The 16,556-nt window shown below is 37.6% G+C and overlaps 1 protein-coding gene across 4 annotated transcripts in view; it reads left to right on the plus strand.

Annotated features, from left to right (window-relative positions):
* Positions 1 to 16,556, plus strand: part of NOX4 (NADPH oxidase 4) — a 152,231-nt gene that overhangs the window by 119,464 nt on the left and 16,211 nt on the right. For all 4 annotated transcript variants that reach the window (XM_017510398.2, XM_017510399.2, XM_037732011.1 and 1 more), the window contains 2 exons: positions 1,529 to 1,610; positions 15,506 to 15,625. In XM_017510398.2, coding sequence (XP_017365887.1) covers positions 1,529 to 1,610; positions 15,506 to 15,625 — 202 coding nt within the window. The remainder of the gene's footprint in view (positions 1 to 1,528; positions 1,611 to 15,505; positions 15,626 to 16,556) is intronic.

A 16,556-nucleotide genomic window follows, 5' to 3' on the forward strand; every position in this document is an offset into this window, starting at 1 on the left:
GACCATTTGGTCTCTTCTGGGAGTCATTATGATTAACCTTGACAAACGGTTTTCTCTGTCCAGTAAAAATAGATGTTGGAAATAGTTCTTCAGCAAATATTTATCCAGCACCTTAATTATGTGTCAGATAATGTTCTGTATCTTGGTGGCACAATACTCATCTACTAGAAGGAGGAAGAGGGATGGAGAGATACATGCATCTAACAATAAAACATAGTGTGATAAATTTTGTGAAAATGTAAGCACAGGTGTAGTGGTAGTACACAGTAGGGCCAGCCTATTCCAAATCAGGCAGGTGGAGAGAATGAAAAGTAATGGAGGGATCAAGGAAGCCTTTCGGTAGGTATGACTCTAGAAGTAATGCATATCTATTCCTGAAAATGTGCATACTCTATGCCATCTGGATAGCTATGCAACATTATTTCCAAGGTAACAGCTAGGATTTTTCCTTTGTCCTTCTTTTTTTTCCCCCCTTTTCCTTCTCCCTTCCTCTTTCCCCTCTCCCTCCTATTCGCTCTCTTTTCTTCTTTATGAACTTCATTGCACTGCGGTTGATTAAATCAATGTTTAGCTCATGGTATACAGTCATCATTGGACTTTTCCAGGCCCTCATTCATTCATTCATTCATTCACTTATGTTATTATAATTATTACATATGAAACACCAACAATTACTTACATTTACCCTTTGCTTCTCTCCCATTTCATCCCACTACCATTCCTAAAAGGTAATCATTATTCTGAACTGTGTGTGTCCTTCCTTTTTAATTGGTTTGCTTTATTTCATAGATGGCATGTTTAAATAATACATTGCCTAGTTTTTTTTAACTCAATAAAAAATTATGTTCTGTTATACGTAATCTACTGGGATTTTATTCCATTCAACCTTATATTAATATGATTCATTATGTTTTTGTTTGTAACTGGAGTCATTCAGTTTCACTTCAGTTAATACTTCATTTTGTGAATAAGCACGAATGTCCATTCTCTCATGTCAATGAGCAACTGAGCTGCTTCCATTTATGTTGTTCTATGAGTGGTGCTACTGTGAACATTCTCATACTTGCTGTCTAAGACACGTGAAAGTTTCTGCAGGGTGTATCCCTGTGAATGGAAATGTTGGGCCACAGTCTATGCATGGAGAAATGTCTATATTACACAAATTTATAGGATAAATAAATGTAACTATTTCAAATATTAATCCAGGCTTAATTTTATATATTTAAAATAAATACATGAATATATATTATTTATATTTGTTTTTATAAAATATATTTATATATATTTATCCTTAATGGCTACATATATCTTTATGATTAAAATATTATAACCCATTCATACACAAATGTGTGTGTGTATACATATATATATATATGTAATACATCAAATGGTGGGTAAGTTTTTTATAAAGGATGGATATGCAGTCAAAATGGCTAACAAAACAAACCAATAGGAAATACTTCCATTTTGAAATTGTTTTCATGACTTTTATATTTTCACAGCTTGATCTTTGTTTTTCTTTTGACAGAACGATTTCGAGATTTACTACTGCCTCCATCTAGTCAAGACTCTGAAATTCTGCCCTTCATTCAATCTAGAAATTATCCCAAGTAAGCAAAGGGAGTTTACTGAGTTTTGATAAGGCAATGGGCATAGTTCTGGGAGAGATTTGGGCAGGCAAAGACAAAATGTAATCTTCCTTGAGATTTCTGAAAATTCCGAATAACTTACCTTAACTAACTCAGATATCTTCTGCAATACAATCCCTCAGGCTCTTTGCAGCTGGGTCATAGAAGAGACTTACTTTTAATTGCAACCCAGCTTTGATTGAGGAGCTGCTGTACAGTGCGGGCAGTAAGCTGTGTGCATCTGTGTCTGGTTCTTTTGGCTTGATGCTGTGTCAACAGGGACAGTATTTCGTCAGTGATACTTCATCTGGTTTTCTATTTACTGTCCTTTAAATGAAAGGATTCATTTATATTGTAGCAAGTCATTTTCAAAATAGCCATGGGCTAGGTATCATTTTAACAATTCAATTTATATTGAAAAATTGAAGTGAAATCTTCTGACTCTTTGTTATATGAGGCAGATGTTTTCTTCTCACTGATGCCATAAGCATACTTCCTTGTTGAGGGAATATGCCTTCATCTTCCTGAAGGTTAAGGAAATACAAGGCTTCTTATAACACATCTCCTTCCCTAAAAGCTGATGCATGCTGAATCTTGATCCTTCCTGTGGCATCTTGGGGCCTCCTCTATGAGAGTTTAATTTTCTTCAATAGTTAGTATGCAACAGGCTAAAGAATGAATAAACTAATAGATGAAATACAAAAGAAAGACCATCAACTTAAAGGAATAGAATTTGGCTTATATATATTTCATCTAATCACTATGCCAAATTCTTTGATTGCTTTGAGAGTTTTTTTCAAGTATTCATAAGCTTTGCTTTATGGGGAAATTATTTGCCCTCTAATATTTAGCTTTGATAATGCTTACTTAATTATAATCACAAAAATAAATATAGAATCCTAATTATATTGCTTGTACATTGTTTCAAATATTAATCCAGGCTTAATTTTTAGCAATAAACTTTCAGTCCCCTGATAACACACACAAAGACATGCATGTGCCTATACAGCCTTGCATGCATACTTTGCTCTATATCTACATGTTGACCAGCAGCATGAAAGTGCCCGAAAGGTTTGATGCACATCTGTTAGTATTTTACAGCAGCTGTTGGCAGAGGATGATGATGCCTGCTTTTCAGTCTCTTAGGCTTTCTGTTCGCCTAATGCCTTTGCTTGAAGAGGGTAGTCATAGGAGTTTCTCAGGTGGTTATCTATTTGCAGCTACAGGAATACCTCAGAGATTTTGTGGATTTGATTCTAGACCACTACAACAAAGTGAATACTGCAATAAAGCTGTCACACTTTTTATTTTAGTTTCTCAGTGCACATAAAAGTAATTTTAACACTATGCTGTAGCCTTTTAAGTATGCAGTAGCTCAGATATGTGTAGAAATACTAATTACATCCCTTAATTAAAATACACTTTATTGTTAAAAATGCTAACAATCATCTAAGCCTTCAGCAAGTCATAAACTTTATGCTGGTAGAGACTCTTTCCCTGATGTCGATGGTTGCAGACTGATTAGGATGATGGTTGTTAAACGTTGGGCTACCTGCACGTATTTCTTAGGATAGAACAATTGATGCTTGCTGCATCAGTTGGCTCTTCCTTTTACAAAAGAGTTCTCTGTAGCATGTGATGCTGTTTGATAGCATTTTATCCACAGCATAACTTCTCTCAAAATTGAACTCAGTCCTCTCAAACCCTGTTGCTACTTCATCAAGTAAATTGATGTAATATTCTAAATCTTTTGTTGTCATTTCAGCATTTTCATAGCTTCTTCAGCAGGAATAGATTTTATCTCAAAAAGAAAAAAGCTACTTTCTTCCTGTAATTCCAGCATTTTGGGAGGCCGAGGCAGGTGGATCACATGAGGTCAGGAGTTCAAGACCAGCCTGGCCAACATGATGAAACCCCATCTCTACTAAAAATATAAAAATTAGCCAGGCATGGTAGCACAAACCTGTAGTCCCAGCTACTTGGGAGGCTGAGGTGGGAGAATTGCTTGAATCTAGGAGGCAGAGGTTGCAGTGAGATGAGATTGTGCCACTGCACTCCATCCGGGCAACAGAGTGAAACTCCATCTCAGAAAAAATAAAAATAAAAAACTATTTTATTTGCTTATCCATTATAAGTAACTCCTCATTTATTCAAATACTATCATGAGATTACAATAATTCAATCATATCTTCAGGCTCCACTTGTAATTGTAGTTCTCTGTTTACACTATGTAGTTAGTTCCTCCACTGAAGTCATAGACCCCTCAAAGTTTTCCATGAGGGCTCAAGTCACTTCTTCCAAACTCCTATTAATGCTGGTGGTATGACTTCCTCCCATGAATCATGAATGCTCTTAATAATACTTAGAAGGTGAGTAATTTTCAGGATGTTTTTAGATTTACATTGCCCAGATCTACCAGAAGCATCACTGTCTATGGTAGCTATAGCCTTATGAAATGTATTTCTTAAATAATAACCGTTGAAAGTCAGAACTTCTCGTTGATTCACGGATGAAAAATGGATGTAGTGTTAGCAGGCCTGCAAACAACATTCATCTTCTTGTACATCTCCATCATAACTTTTGGTTGACTAGGTGCATTGTCAATGAGCAGTAATTTTAAACGTTTATTTGTATAAATTTTTGTGGTACATAGGTAATTTTGATACATAGATAGATTGTGTAGTGGCTAAGTCAAGGCTTCTAGCGTATCTATATCTATCACCCAAATAACATACATTGTATCCATTAAGTAATTTCTCATCATTCACCCACTTTCTAGCCCCCCACCCTGCCACAACCTTTCAGGTCTCTGTTGTCTGTCATTCCATACTCTACGTCCATGTGTACACATCATCTAGCTCCCACTTCTAAGTGAGAACATGGAGTATTTGACTTTCTGTGTCTGAGTTATTTCATTCAGGGTAATGGCCTCCAGTTTTATCCATGTTGCTGCAAAAGTCATTATTTTGTTCTTTTTTGTTGCTGAATAGTATTTCATTATGTATATATACTGTATTTTTTTTTATCCAATCATCCATTGTTGGACACTTAGGTTGATTCCATTTCATTTGTATTGTTCCGGTGCGAGCTTTGCTTACTACCTGTGTGAGCAGTAATATTTTAAATAGAATCTTGTTTTTTTTTTTTTTTTTTTTTTTTTTTTTTTTTTTTTTTTTTTTTTTTTTTTTTTCTGGTTGGTTTAAAATATTCAGTAAACCATGCTATCTGTAAACAGATGTGTTTTCATCTGGACTCTGTTGTTTCACTGATAGAGCACAGACAGAGTAGATTTAGCAAAATTCTTATAGGCCTTCAGTTTTTCAGAATGGTAGATGAGCATTGGCTTCAACTTAAATTGACCAGCTGCATTAGTCCATAGACAAGGGTCAGCCTATCCTTTGACTCTTTGAAGCCAGGCATTGACTGCTCCTCTCCAGCTGTTAACGCCTTAGATGGCATCTACCACTTGATGGCTGTTTTGTCTACGTTGAAAATCTGTTGTTTAGTATGGTCACCTTCATCTATTATCTCATCTGGATCTCCTGGATAATATGCTGCAGCTTCTCCATCAGCATTTGCTGCTTTACTTTGAACTTTTATATTATAGAGATGGCTTCTTTTCTTAAGCCTCATGAACCAACCTCTTCCACCTTCAGACTTTTCTTCTGCAGCTTCTACATCTCTGACAGCCTTCATGCAATAGAACAGAGTTAGGGCCTTGTTTTGGATTAGCCTTTGGCTTAAGAGAATGTTGTGTTGTGGCTGATTTTATCATCTAGACCACCAAAACTTTCTCCTTATCAGCAGTAAGGCTGTTTTTCTTTCTTATTATTCATGTGTTCACTGAAGGAGCACTTTTAATTTTCTTCAAAACCTTCTTCCCTTGCATAAGCAATTTGGCTCACTGTTTGCCACAAGAAGCCTAACTTTATGCCTGTCTCAGCTTTCAACATGCCTTCCTCTCTAAGCTTAATCGTGTCTAGATATTGATAGAAGTAAGAGACATGTTACTCTTCTTTTCACTTGAAACTTAGAGTTGGTAACTGACCTAAATTCAATATTGTTTTGTCTCAGAGAACAGGATGGTCCCAGGTAAGGGAATGATAATGAGAAATGGTTGGTGGGTGCAGTCAGAACACACACATTTATTTATCATTCCAGATAACTGAAAGTCGAAGAGTTTGTAGCTTTATAACATAAAAAAAATTCTGGAAAGTTAAAAAATGAGTCAAACAATTAGAATTTATTTCATTCACAACCACAGATATATATATGTGTATAGCTACATTGAGATTTTTACCTCATTTTTCTGTTTGAAATATGTTTTGACACCTAAAATATGGGTTACAATGCAACTTCATTGCCCTATAAAATTATATCATGTCACAGAGTGATATTTACAGAGCATAGCATGACCGATGTAGATCATAACATCACTAACATAGATGCATTGTGCACTGGTTAGTGTGAGCTGTGGTAATTTGGATTTGGTCTGGGGTCTCTATTTACTCAACATAGTGTCCCTATAATCTTTAGCTTCCTGTTACCAAGAGACATGTAACAAATAATGAAATATGGAAACGTGTGTCCTTTATTTAGATAAAAAATATTCATGAAGAGAACTCTTTCTGAAATGTATATGTGTATGTGTGTATATGTTTAAGGGAAAGCCATTCAAAAAATATCACCTGAAATGGTGCTTGGAAACACTCTTCTAAAATACAAGAATGTTCATTAATCACATTTCTACATTTGTGAACTCTTATTTGACCCATGACCAAAGCCCGGGCATTCATTCTCATCAGGTTCTCAGAGCAGGAACAGGTGTGACAGTTGTCAGAAGGAGACAGATGAGTGAAAATGAATAAAAAAAGATTGTGCATCTAATGCCAAGTGCATATTGTTGATTTGTAGGTGGAAGGAAACCAGTGGAGATGAAGAAATAAATTTTATTGCTAATGAACTCTGAAGGATTTAGGTTCATAACATACGTAGTCTAGAGAGTAGTTATATTTTTATCCTTATCAGTACAGCATGGATATGTAAAATGTTTAAGTACATCCGCCATAATTTTATCCACAAATTACTTGCTACCATTTTGGCAGTTAAGCCCGCAAAACATGACTCAATGGCTCTGGAAGTTTTAATCAAAATGTTTGTTAAAATATTGTGAAAATACAAGAATGAACTATTTCTGCTTGGTTCTCATAAAGATCAAATTCTCTGAGCTGCTTAATATCAGAGCTGTTTAGAGAGAGGAATATCATTTATGACAACTTTTAGAGCTGTTCTATTTTGACTTGGTTTGCTATCAAAGACCAGCTGTGATTTGTTTGGACAATAAAAACGATGTCCTAACTCAATCTCATTTCTAATGGGCTGCTTAAAAATGGCTCCAAATGGTGATTTTGGGCACTACCCTTAAATGCAAAGCCTCAGATGGCTTTTCCACAGTCTGTTATTCAACTTATCCTCCTTTGTCTTTCCTAGGCAAGTTTTAAGTTCCTTTTCTAGCCATCACCATCTTCAACAATTTCTGTTCAGTCTGCATGTCTGTAATTTACCTGTCATCTGAGCCTGAGCCAAGTTATTTTCATTCATAATAGTAACACATAATGAACACTACACATGCCAAGAATTGTGCCTTATATGCAGTATGAATTTAATTCTTACTTTTCCTCTGTAAGTTGGGTAGTACTGTTTACCTAATTTTACATGTAAGAGGACTGAAATTCAAAGAGGTAAATGCCCTACCCAAAGTCACATGGCAGAGCTAGGTCTCTAATCCAGATTTCTTTGGCCCTTCAAATTATACTTAACTTAGAAGTAGGTGGGTCATTGAGGGATTACCTTCAGGTGGCTGAAAACTGTGTATGTGTACAACATGTGCGTGCATGCATGTACACGTGCACATACGCTTGGAGTCGTGTGTAAGGAGAAATGTGGGCAAGGCCTAGAATACCTTATTTTTTTCAAGCAAGGTGTCACTCAGGCTGTAGTGCAGGAGAGCAAGCATAGCCCACTGCAGCCTCAATATTCTGGGCTCAAGAGAACCTCTTGCCTCAGACTCCAGTGTAGCTAGAACCACCGGTGTGTGCCACCAGGCCTAGCTTATGAGGCATAGGTTTAGGTTGGAGCGCAAAAGTGCAATCTCAGCTCGCTGCAACCTCTGCCTCCCAGATTCAAGTGACTCTCCTGTCTCAGCTTCCCAAGTAGCTGGGATTACAGGAGCAAGCTAATTTTTCTATTTTTAGTAGAAATGGGCTTTCTCCACGTTGGCCAGGCTGGTCTTGAACTTCTGATTCTGATGATCCACTCGCCTTGGCCTCCCAAAGTGCTGGGATTACAGGCATGAGCCACCACACCCAGCCAGGGACATAGGTCTTAACACATTGCTATCACAGGCCTGGTTTTGTTGCACAGGCTGGTCTTGAACTCCTGGTCTCAAGCAATCGTCCCACCTCAGCCTCCCAAAATGTTGGGATTGCAGATGTGAGCCACTGCATCTGGCTTGGACTGCCGTTTAAATGATCTTGGACTTTGTTGTAAAGACAATGAAGATCCATGAAAGGATTTTAAGCCCAGGAGAAAGATAATTAGACTTACATTTTTATAAGTTTCTTATGAAACTAAAGAGGGACATGGGGCCAGCACATTAGCTAGTTGGCAATTTCATATTCAGGCAGGAAGTGATAATGAATTCATACTGTGGTAATAGTAATATGAAAGATCAGATAGATGTCTACAGGTCTTAGGCGGCATAATTAACAGAATGAGATGACTATTAGGCAAGGAGAGGTGGAGAGAGAGCGAGAAGGAAAGAGCTTTGGGTGACTTCAAGCTTTTTCACTTGAGTCACGTTCTGGTTTAAGTTTTCATGATGGAGGGAGAGTGGCAATCTGAGCATCTTTATGTTGACTTTTTGTTCCATATTACAAACGATGATAATGGAGATACTTTCCTTCTAATGTTGCTTTGAGGAATGCCTAATGCCTGACACAATTCTTTCTTGTAAGTCTTTGTGACATTTAAATAAAATCATAGAAAGCACCTGACCTCTTGCAAAAGCGAATTCTCATCAGCACTCTCATAGTCAGCTCTGTTCTGCCATTTCTCAAAGCTATTGCTTGCCTCAGGGCAGGGGGAAAGGCTCTACCATGTGAGCTGCTTTTATGTCTTCAGTCCATTCTAGATCCTGTCTGAAGGGCTGCATTGTTCTGTCTGGTAGAGATGGCTCTGGTTGATACGCTCTGCTTGGAATAGTCAGGAAGGAGCCCTTTCCCTTGTGTGTCTTCCTATTTGTGGTAAGGTTATTCTAGTACAGTTTCTACAAGCACAGTAATTCATAAGATTTTCCACACTATACATAATGTCCTTCATTAAAGAATTACTGTCTTTCATCTTCTTATCCATAAAGTTAGGCTTTCTTTTACACAGTATGTGAAATTCCCATACCTGCATGGCAAGAGATCTAAAGGGTAGTATTCTGACTAGAGTGTGGAATGTAATTATAAGAAAGCCTAACAGTATAGATATTTGCAAATCTAGGCGAGTAAGATGTCCAAAGGTCACCTGGTAGTGGATCCCAACCCCTGGGCGGGGATTCACAAGGAAAAACCCTGTCATCAGGATTGTAAAACTGACACATTGCTTAAATTGTAAAGATTTTGGCTCAGAGATGAAAGTCAAGAACTGTGTGAGTGCAAGGCTGATGAGCAAGCAATAAACACGCCGTAGTTCTGACTGGGGACACCACTCATTCTGACTCAGATAACAATTGGTTGACGGATAGGGACAAGCTGAGTCTAAAGCTGGAGGCTAGGTGGCTGAAATCGCAGAACAAGTTGGGCAAGTAGCCACTTTCTGGAGATAGATTAAACACATGTGGTTCTCCATCTAGTGCCTTGGAGAGCCATTCACTTTCTTTGCTGCCCCATCCTGCGTTCAGCTGAATACATCTTTTCAGACCCTTTAGTTTTTAGGTTTGAGGGATTTTTGTTGTTTATTTGGGGTTTGTTATGTTTAGGCAGAAATTGTCAGTTGACAAAGGAGCCTGAAGTCCTTCCTTTGTTAAAACTCGTATATTAAATGCATCAATTCATAATGGTTATGGGAATACGATTATAATTTTGATAGCATGATTGTTTTATAGGGACTCCTTGCCAAAGAATTTTTATCCTTGAAGACCTTAAATTAATTAATTCCTAAGGCCTTAACTGAATCATTCAGAATTCCAAGAGATAAATGTCAAAGTGTTTTTTTTCCAACAATGTTAACATGAGATTAAATTAGATAATAATTACAAATTATTGTAAGTGGGATTGAGTTATTGATTTGGCTCTCAGCTTGAACTTTTTTGGTATATAGAAATGTTGCTGAGTTTTTTATATTGACTTTGTTTACTGAAACTACTGAAGTCATTTACCAGTTCTCTTGATAGTCTTTAGGGTTTTCTAGGTATAGAAGCAAATCATCAGCGAAGAGAGATAGTATGATTTCTTTTCCTAATTGGATGCCTTTTCTTTCTTTTCCTGCTTGATTGCTCTGGCTAGGACTTCCAGTGCTATGCTGAATAGGAGTGGTAAGGGTAGGCATCCTTGCCTTGTTCTGGTTCTCAAGGGAAATGCACCCATCTCTTGCCAGTTCAGGATGCTGTTGGTTGTGGGTTTGTCATAGCTGGTGCTTATTACCTTGAGGTATGTTCTTTATATGCCTAGTTTTTTGAGGGTTTTTACCATAAAGGGATGTTGGATTTTATTGAAAACTTTTTCTGCATCTATTGAGACTATAATAAGTTATTTGTTTTTATTTCTGTTTATGTGAAAAACCAGAACACTAAACATTGGGTACACATGGACATGAAGTTGGGAATAACAGAAACTGGGGACAACCAGAGGTGGGAAGGGGGAGGAGGACAAGGGCTAAAAAACTACCTATTGGATACCATGCTCACTACCTGGCTAATAGGATCATTTGTACCCTAAACCTCAGCATCATCCAAAAAATACATCCATGTTACAAACCTGCACATGTAGCCTCTGAATCTAAAATAAAAGTTGAAAAAACACATGCACACGAATGTTCATTGCAGCACCGTTTACAATAGCAAAGACCTGGAACCACCCCAAATGCCCATCAATGATAGACTGGACAGGGAAAATGTGGCACATATACACCATGGAATACTATGCAGCCATCAAAAGCGATGAGTTCATGTCCTTTGCAGGGACATGGATGAACCTGGAAACCATCATTCTCAGCAAACTGACACAAGAACAGAAAATCAAACACCACATATTCTCACTCATAGGTGGGTGTTGAACAATGAGAATACATGGACACAGGTTGGGGAGTATCACACACTGGGGTCTGTTGGGGGGAAATAGGGGAGGGCCAGCGGGGGGTGGGGAGCTGGGGAGAGATAGCATGGGGAGAAATGCCAGATATAGGTGATGGGGAGGAAGGCAGCAAATCACACTGCCACGTGTGTACCTATGAAACAATCTTGCATTTTCTTCACATGTACCCCCAAACCTAAAATGCAATAAAAAACAATTACAAATTAATTACAGAGAGGTCTTAGCCCTCTGCTGGTAAGGCTTCTTTTCTTAAATTGTTGCTAAAGTTCAGGGCGTTAAACCTCTCACAACTCTTAACACAAAGGTTAAGGTAGGACACTTATCATTATACAGATGCTCCTCAATGTACTGTGAGATTAGTCCCTATAAACCCATCATAAATGGAAAGTACTTTAACTTGAGAATGCATTTAATACATTTAATTTACAGAGCATCATAACTTAGCCTAGGCTACCTTAAACATTCTCAGAACACTTAAGTTAGCCTACTGTTGGGCCACGCAAAGCCTGAGTTATTCAATGCAATGCATTGAATGCTATACTCTGTAGAGTACAGTATTGGTTGTTTAAGCTTATGATCATGTGTCTGACTGGAAGCTGTGACAGCTGCCCAGCATCATGTGAGAACATTGTACCAAATACCACTAGTCGAGGAAAGGGTCAAGATTCAAAATTTTGTGTATAGTTTCTACTGAATACATACTGCTTTTACTCCATCATAAAGTCAAAAAATTTTAAATTGAAGCATCCTAAGTTGGGTACCCCCTGTATTTCAAATCACCACCTGCACCAGCTCACTCCTTACCCTCCATACATCCTCTGTCAGCAACTCAGTAGCACCTGGGGGATGGTGGACACTACAATGCTCAGACTTCTGAGTCAGCAAGCCTCGGGGTAGGGCCTAACATTCTGTGTTTTAACAAGCCCTCCAGGAAATTCTGATACACACTAATTTGAAAACCATCAAGGGAAAACGATCACAGGCTTTTTATACTCACTCCTTTTGCTTGTTATTTCTATTGATAAGATTCTCTCCTGAGACTCAAATGATCTAAAACTGAAGTACCATCCTCTCCTGAGGAATAATCACATTCACTTTTTTCCTACATGAAGAGAGAATTGTTAGATGATGGATGTCCCAGAACCTTTATTGTTTTTACCTTTATATACTATCCCTCACCAAAATAATTGATAGCTGTAATGATTATTATCTTATTATTAACAAAATAAGCTTTGGAATCAATCTGAGAATGAATTTAGTAACAGTCCTCCTCCCTTAATATAAGTGTGGCCTTAAGAAAAGTATTTAACCTTTTTGAGTTTTAGTTCCCAAGGCAATAAAATAGACATTATACTTTTCCTATGAAAGTTGTTGTGTGGATTAACAGTGAAGGTATATATAGAACATTCAGTATCAACCCTGGATTAAATGTTCAGCAAAGAGTACCCGTTGTTATTATAGCTTATTTTAGTTTCTGAGGTAAGGGTCTTGGGCACTTATTGAAAAAGAACAACTTTTTGGAAACTGAGTTTTACTCTGTCACCCAGGCAGGAGTGCAGTGGTGCGATCATAGCTTACTGCAGTCTCAACCTCCTGGACTCAGGCCATCCTCCTGCCCCAGCCTCCCTAGTACCTGGGCTTACAAGTATGTGCCACCGTGCCCAGCTAATGTTTAAGACATGGGTTTCATCATGTTGCGCAGGCTGGACTCAAAATTCTGCCCTTAAGCAATCCTCTTGCCTCAGCCTCCCAAGGTGCTGGGATTACAGGTGTGAGCCACTGCACCAGGCCCTTGAAATATTTTATTAATTAAAAGAACTGTTTAAAGTCCCAGCTGATCAGAAAAGATTTTAAAGGCAAATAATTTTCCAAAATTTACATTTATATAAACATTAAGTGTATGTAAATTCCAAACCTTTACTTCCAATAATATAATATTAATTATATTATTCTTAAATATCTCATATTTATCAGATTCTTAACTATGTTCAGTCACCATGTTAAAAGTATATTTGCATTCAGCCACATAAAACAGAAAGGTGGCTTAAAACTCATTACTGTTAATAAACAAATCAGTTTTTTAAATGTAAATAAGTTCTTTCAAGGGAAAAACTTAAATTTCAAAACATGTTTATGTATTTTGGGGTAGATCAGAGAAGAAGATATCTATTATTCTTAGAATTATCTTAGATCCATAATCCTTCATAAAGGATCTTTTCATTAGTTATCAACTGAAGTTTATAAATGTGTCAAGTTGATTTCATCTCTACTGTTGGAGCAAGACTTTGAAGAGTTGCCTTTAATTCCTACAGTCTGGTTACATATATTATGGTAATAGTAACAGCATTCTTTTTTTATTTTACCTTTTAGATTGACAAATACAAATTGTATCTATTATATACAACATGAGTTTTTAAAAATTATTATTATAATTTAAGTTCTGGGGTACATGTGCGGAACATGCAGGTTTGTTACATAAGTATACATGTGCTATGATGGTTTGCTGCATCCATCACCCCATCGTCTACGTTAGGTATTTCTCCTGATGCTATCTCTCCTCTATCCTCCCACTGCCTTGTATCCCTCCCTTGGCCCCCCACCCCAGATAGGCCCAGTGTGTGATGTTCCCCTCCCTGTGTGCATGTGTTCTCATTGTTTAACACCCACTTATAAGTGAGAACATGCAGTGTTTGGTTTTCTGTTCCTGTGTTAGTTTGCTGAGAGTGATGGTTTCCAGCTTTATCCATCCATGTCCCTGCAAAGGACATGAACTCCTCCTTTTTTATGGCTGCATAGTATTCCATGGTGTATATGTGCTACATTTTCTTTATCCAGTCTATCCTTGATAGGCATTAGGGTTGGTTCCAAATCTGTGCTATTGTGAACAGTGCCTCAATAAACATGCATGTGTATGTGTCTTATAATAGAATGCTTTACAATCCTTTGGGTATATACCCAGTAATGGGATTACTGGGTGAAAGGATATTTCTATTTCTAGGTCCTTGAGGAATTACCACACATTCTTTTAAAAGACTATGTACTACTATAGGGAGAAAGTCACTGCTCCTAAATTCAAGGCAGTGTATTCTGTACATTAATCAGATTAAACATGTAAAAAAGTGATTTAAGCAGTTTCTGTTTTCATCTCCCTCAGAAAACTAGATGTTGCAAAGTAATCAACTACTGGTAATTTTATCTTCCTATTTTTTCCAAGAAAAGCAAAATATTGTCTCACCTGATACAAAAAAAAAAAAATTTCAAATGAAAAACAACTGATTCTTGAAGGGCCTTAAATCCAATTCCCATCTACATTTCCCAGGTCATACGGGACTTAGCCCATTTCTTACATCGATGCTGGGCCCCCCAGAAGGCCTGTCAGTATACCGTAGGCACTCAGTGATGCCGTTAACAAAACGTATTTCTGATATTTGTGTGGCCCTCTACAATCTGTGCAGACATCTTTTTTTCTGTAGCATCACATCTTATTGACCCTTTTATAGATGAAGAAAATCCAGATTAGAGAGGACAAGTAACTTGTCTGGAATCCCATTCCAATAAATGACTAGAACGCTGAGTTCTAGTTGTCCTGTCCAAACTTATTTCAAAACACCAAAGAGTAGCTTTGTGGGGAGTGGGGAGGGTGTGTATGTGGGTGTGTAGCTCAGAAAGCAGATGTGTAGGAAGGAGGGGGCACTGGCCAAAATATAGTCACACAGCCAAAACAGATGCAGGGAGTCTGGGAAATACAGTATTTTGGCTGGACATTTTGCTTCCCTAAATAAAATTAATTTTCTATTACTAAGAAAGAATGAGAGGATGAATATTTTATGAACAATTAGCAGTTCTATTGCAGTTAAGAAGGATTTCTCTATTCTCTCTCTCTCTCTCTGTCACACACATACACACACACACACACTTGAATATATAAATATGAGCACAATCACAAAGGAAGATCTGAGTGATTAGAGCCTCAGGTCTTCCTTTGTGATTGTGCTTTACAGATAAAACACTGTCAGTTCATAAGTAAAGCTCTATACTTATGAACAACTAGGGCAAGGGGAGGAACAGTGGTAGATTCTTTTCCTTACTCCTATTATTTTTCTGTTCACGTAGTACATGTTTAAGTATTTCGATTACTGATCTAGCCATTGAAAAAATATTTATTGACTTTAGACACAGAAAAGCAATTCTTATTTTAATTTAGTCAAATATAGTGATCTAATATGATCAGAACTTTAACTTGTCCTTAGCTATCTGGCATGATTCTATTTATATTACTCTGTACTTTTAATTAGCGGTTTCCTCTAAAAAGGCATACTTACAAGCAGATGTACTTGTTTTAATATTGACACTTCATAAACAACATTTGTTACCCCTTTAGGCTGATCACTATGAGAAACAGGGAAATAAGGCCTGAGCCATCACAAAGTCTGGAGATTGTATTCATCATGTTTGCTATATGGCACAGAAAATTAACTTATTTCATTTTTTTCCCACCTTTGTCTGACTGCTCTACAGGCTGTATATTGATGGTCCTTTTGGAAGTCCATTTGAGGAATCACTGAACTATGAGGTCAGCCTGTGCGTGGCTGGAGGCATCGGAGTAACTCCATTTGCATCAATACTTAACACCCTGCTGTATGTCATTTGGATCTACTTTATTAATCCAAATAGAGAACTGCCAGTATTTCAGATATCTTTTTAGTATAAAACAGTTCCTTATTAAATTATTCTACTTGTTGATCAAGGATCTCCATTTACTGATTAATGAAGGTAACAATTCAGAGATTCTCAGCATGTGGTCTGTGGCTCCCAGCATACTCTCTTGTAGAAAGATGACATACCACAGTTATGCACCCCTCTGTCCTTTTCCTCTGTTAAAAGTCATTCACCTCCATTCTTCATTTCTCTATATCCTCATCAGTGGTGAATCTACTAATTCATTCAGTCAACAAATACTTTTGAGCACCCATGTGCCAATAGGTCTTATAGGTATTGGGAAGACAGCAATGAATGAAAACAGAGTTCCTGCCCTTAAAAAGCTTACATTCAAATGGGGAAGGTGAAAAATAAAGCAATAAACATAAATAAAATTATATCAGAAAATATAAGAATTATGACAAAAGGAAGACATTAATGGACATGGAAAACAGGGCTGGGTTTATTTTTGAACTATGGTCAGGGAAAGCTTTTCTGAGATGACAAATGAACACATCATTCCTTCATTTATTACTTAGCAAATTTACAACAGACTAAAAGTAACTTCAAAGGTGAAATTGCGGCTGGATAATTGGCTCATGCCTGTTACCCCAGCTCTTTGGGAGGCCAAGGTTGATGGATTGCTTGAGTCCAGGAGTTCAAGACCAGCCTTTCCAACATGGTGAAACCCCATCTCTACTAACAATACGAAAATCAGCCAGGCATGGTTGCGCATGCCTCTAATCCTAGCTACTCGGGAGGCTGAGGCATGAGAATTGCTTGAATGAACCTGGGAGGCAGAGGTTGCTGCGACTGGAGATCGTGCCACTGCACTCCAGCCTGGGTGACAGAGCGAAACTCTGCCAAAAAA

Source organism: Cebus imitator, unplaced genomic scaffold, assembly GCF_001604975.1.
Source record: "Cebus imitator isolate Cc_AM_T3 unplaced genomic scaffold, Cebus_imitator-1.0 Scaffold438, whole genome shotgun sequence".
Taxonomy (NCBI): Eukaryota; Metazoa; Chordata; class Mammalia; order Primates; family Cebidae; genus Cebus; species Cebus imitator.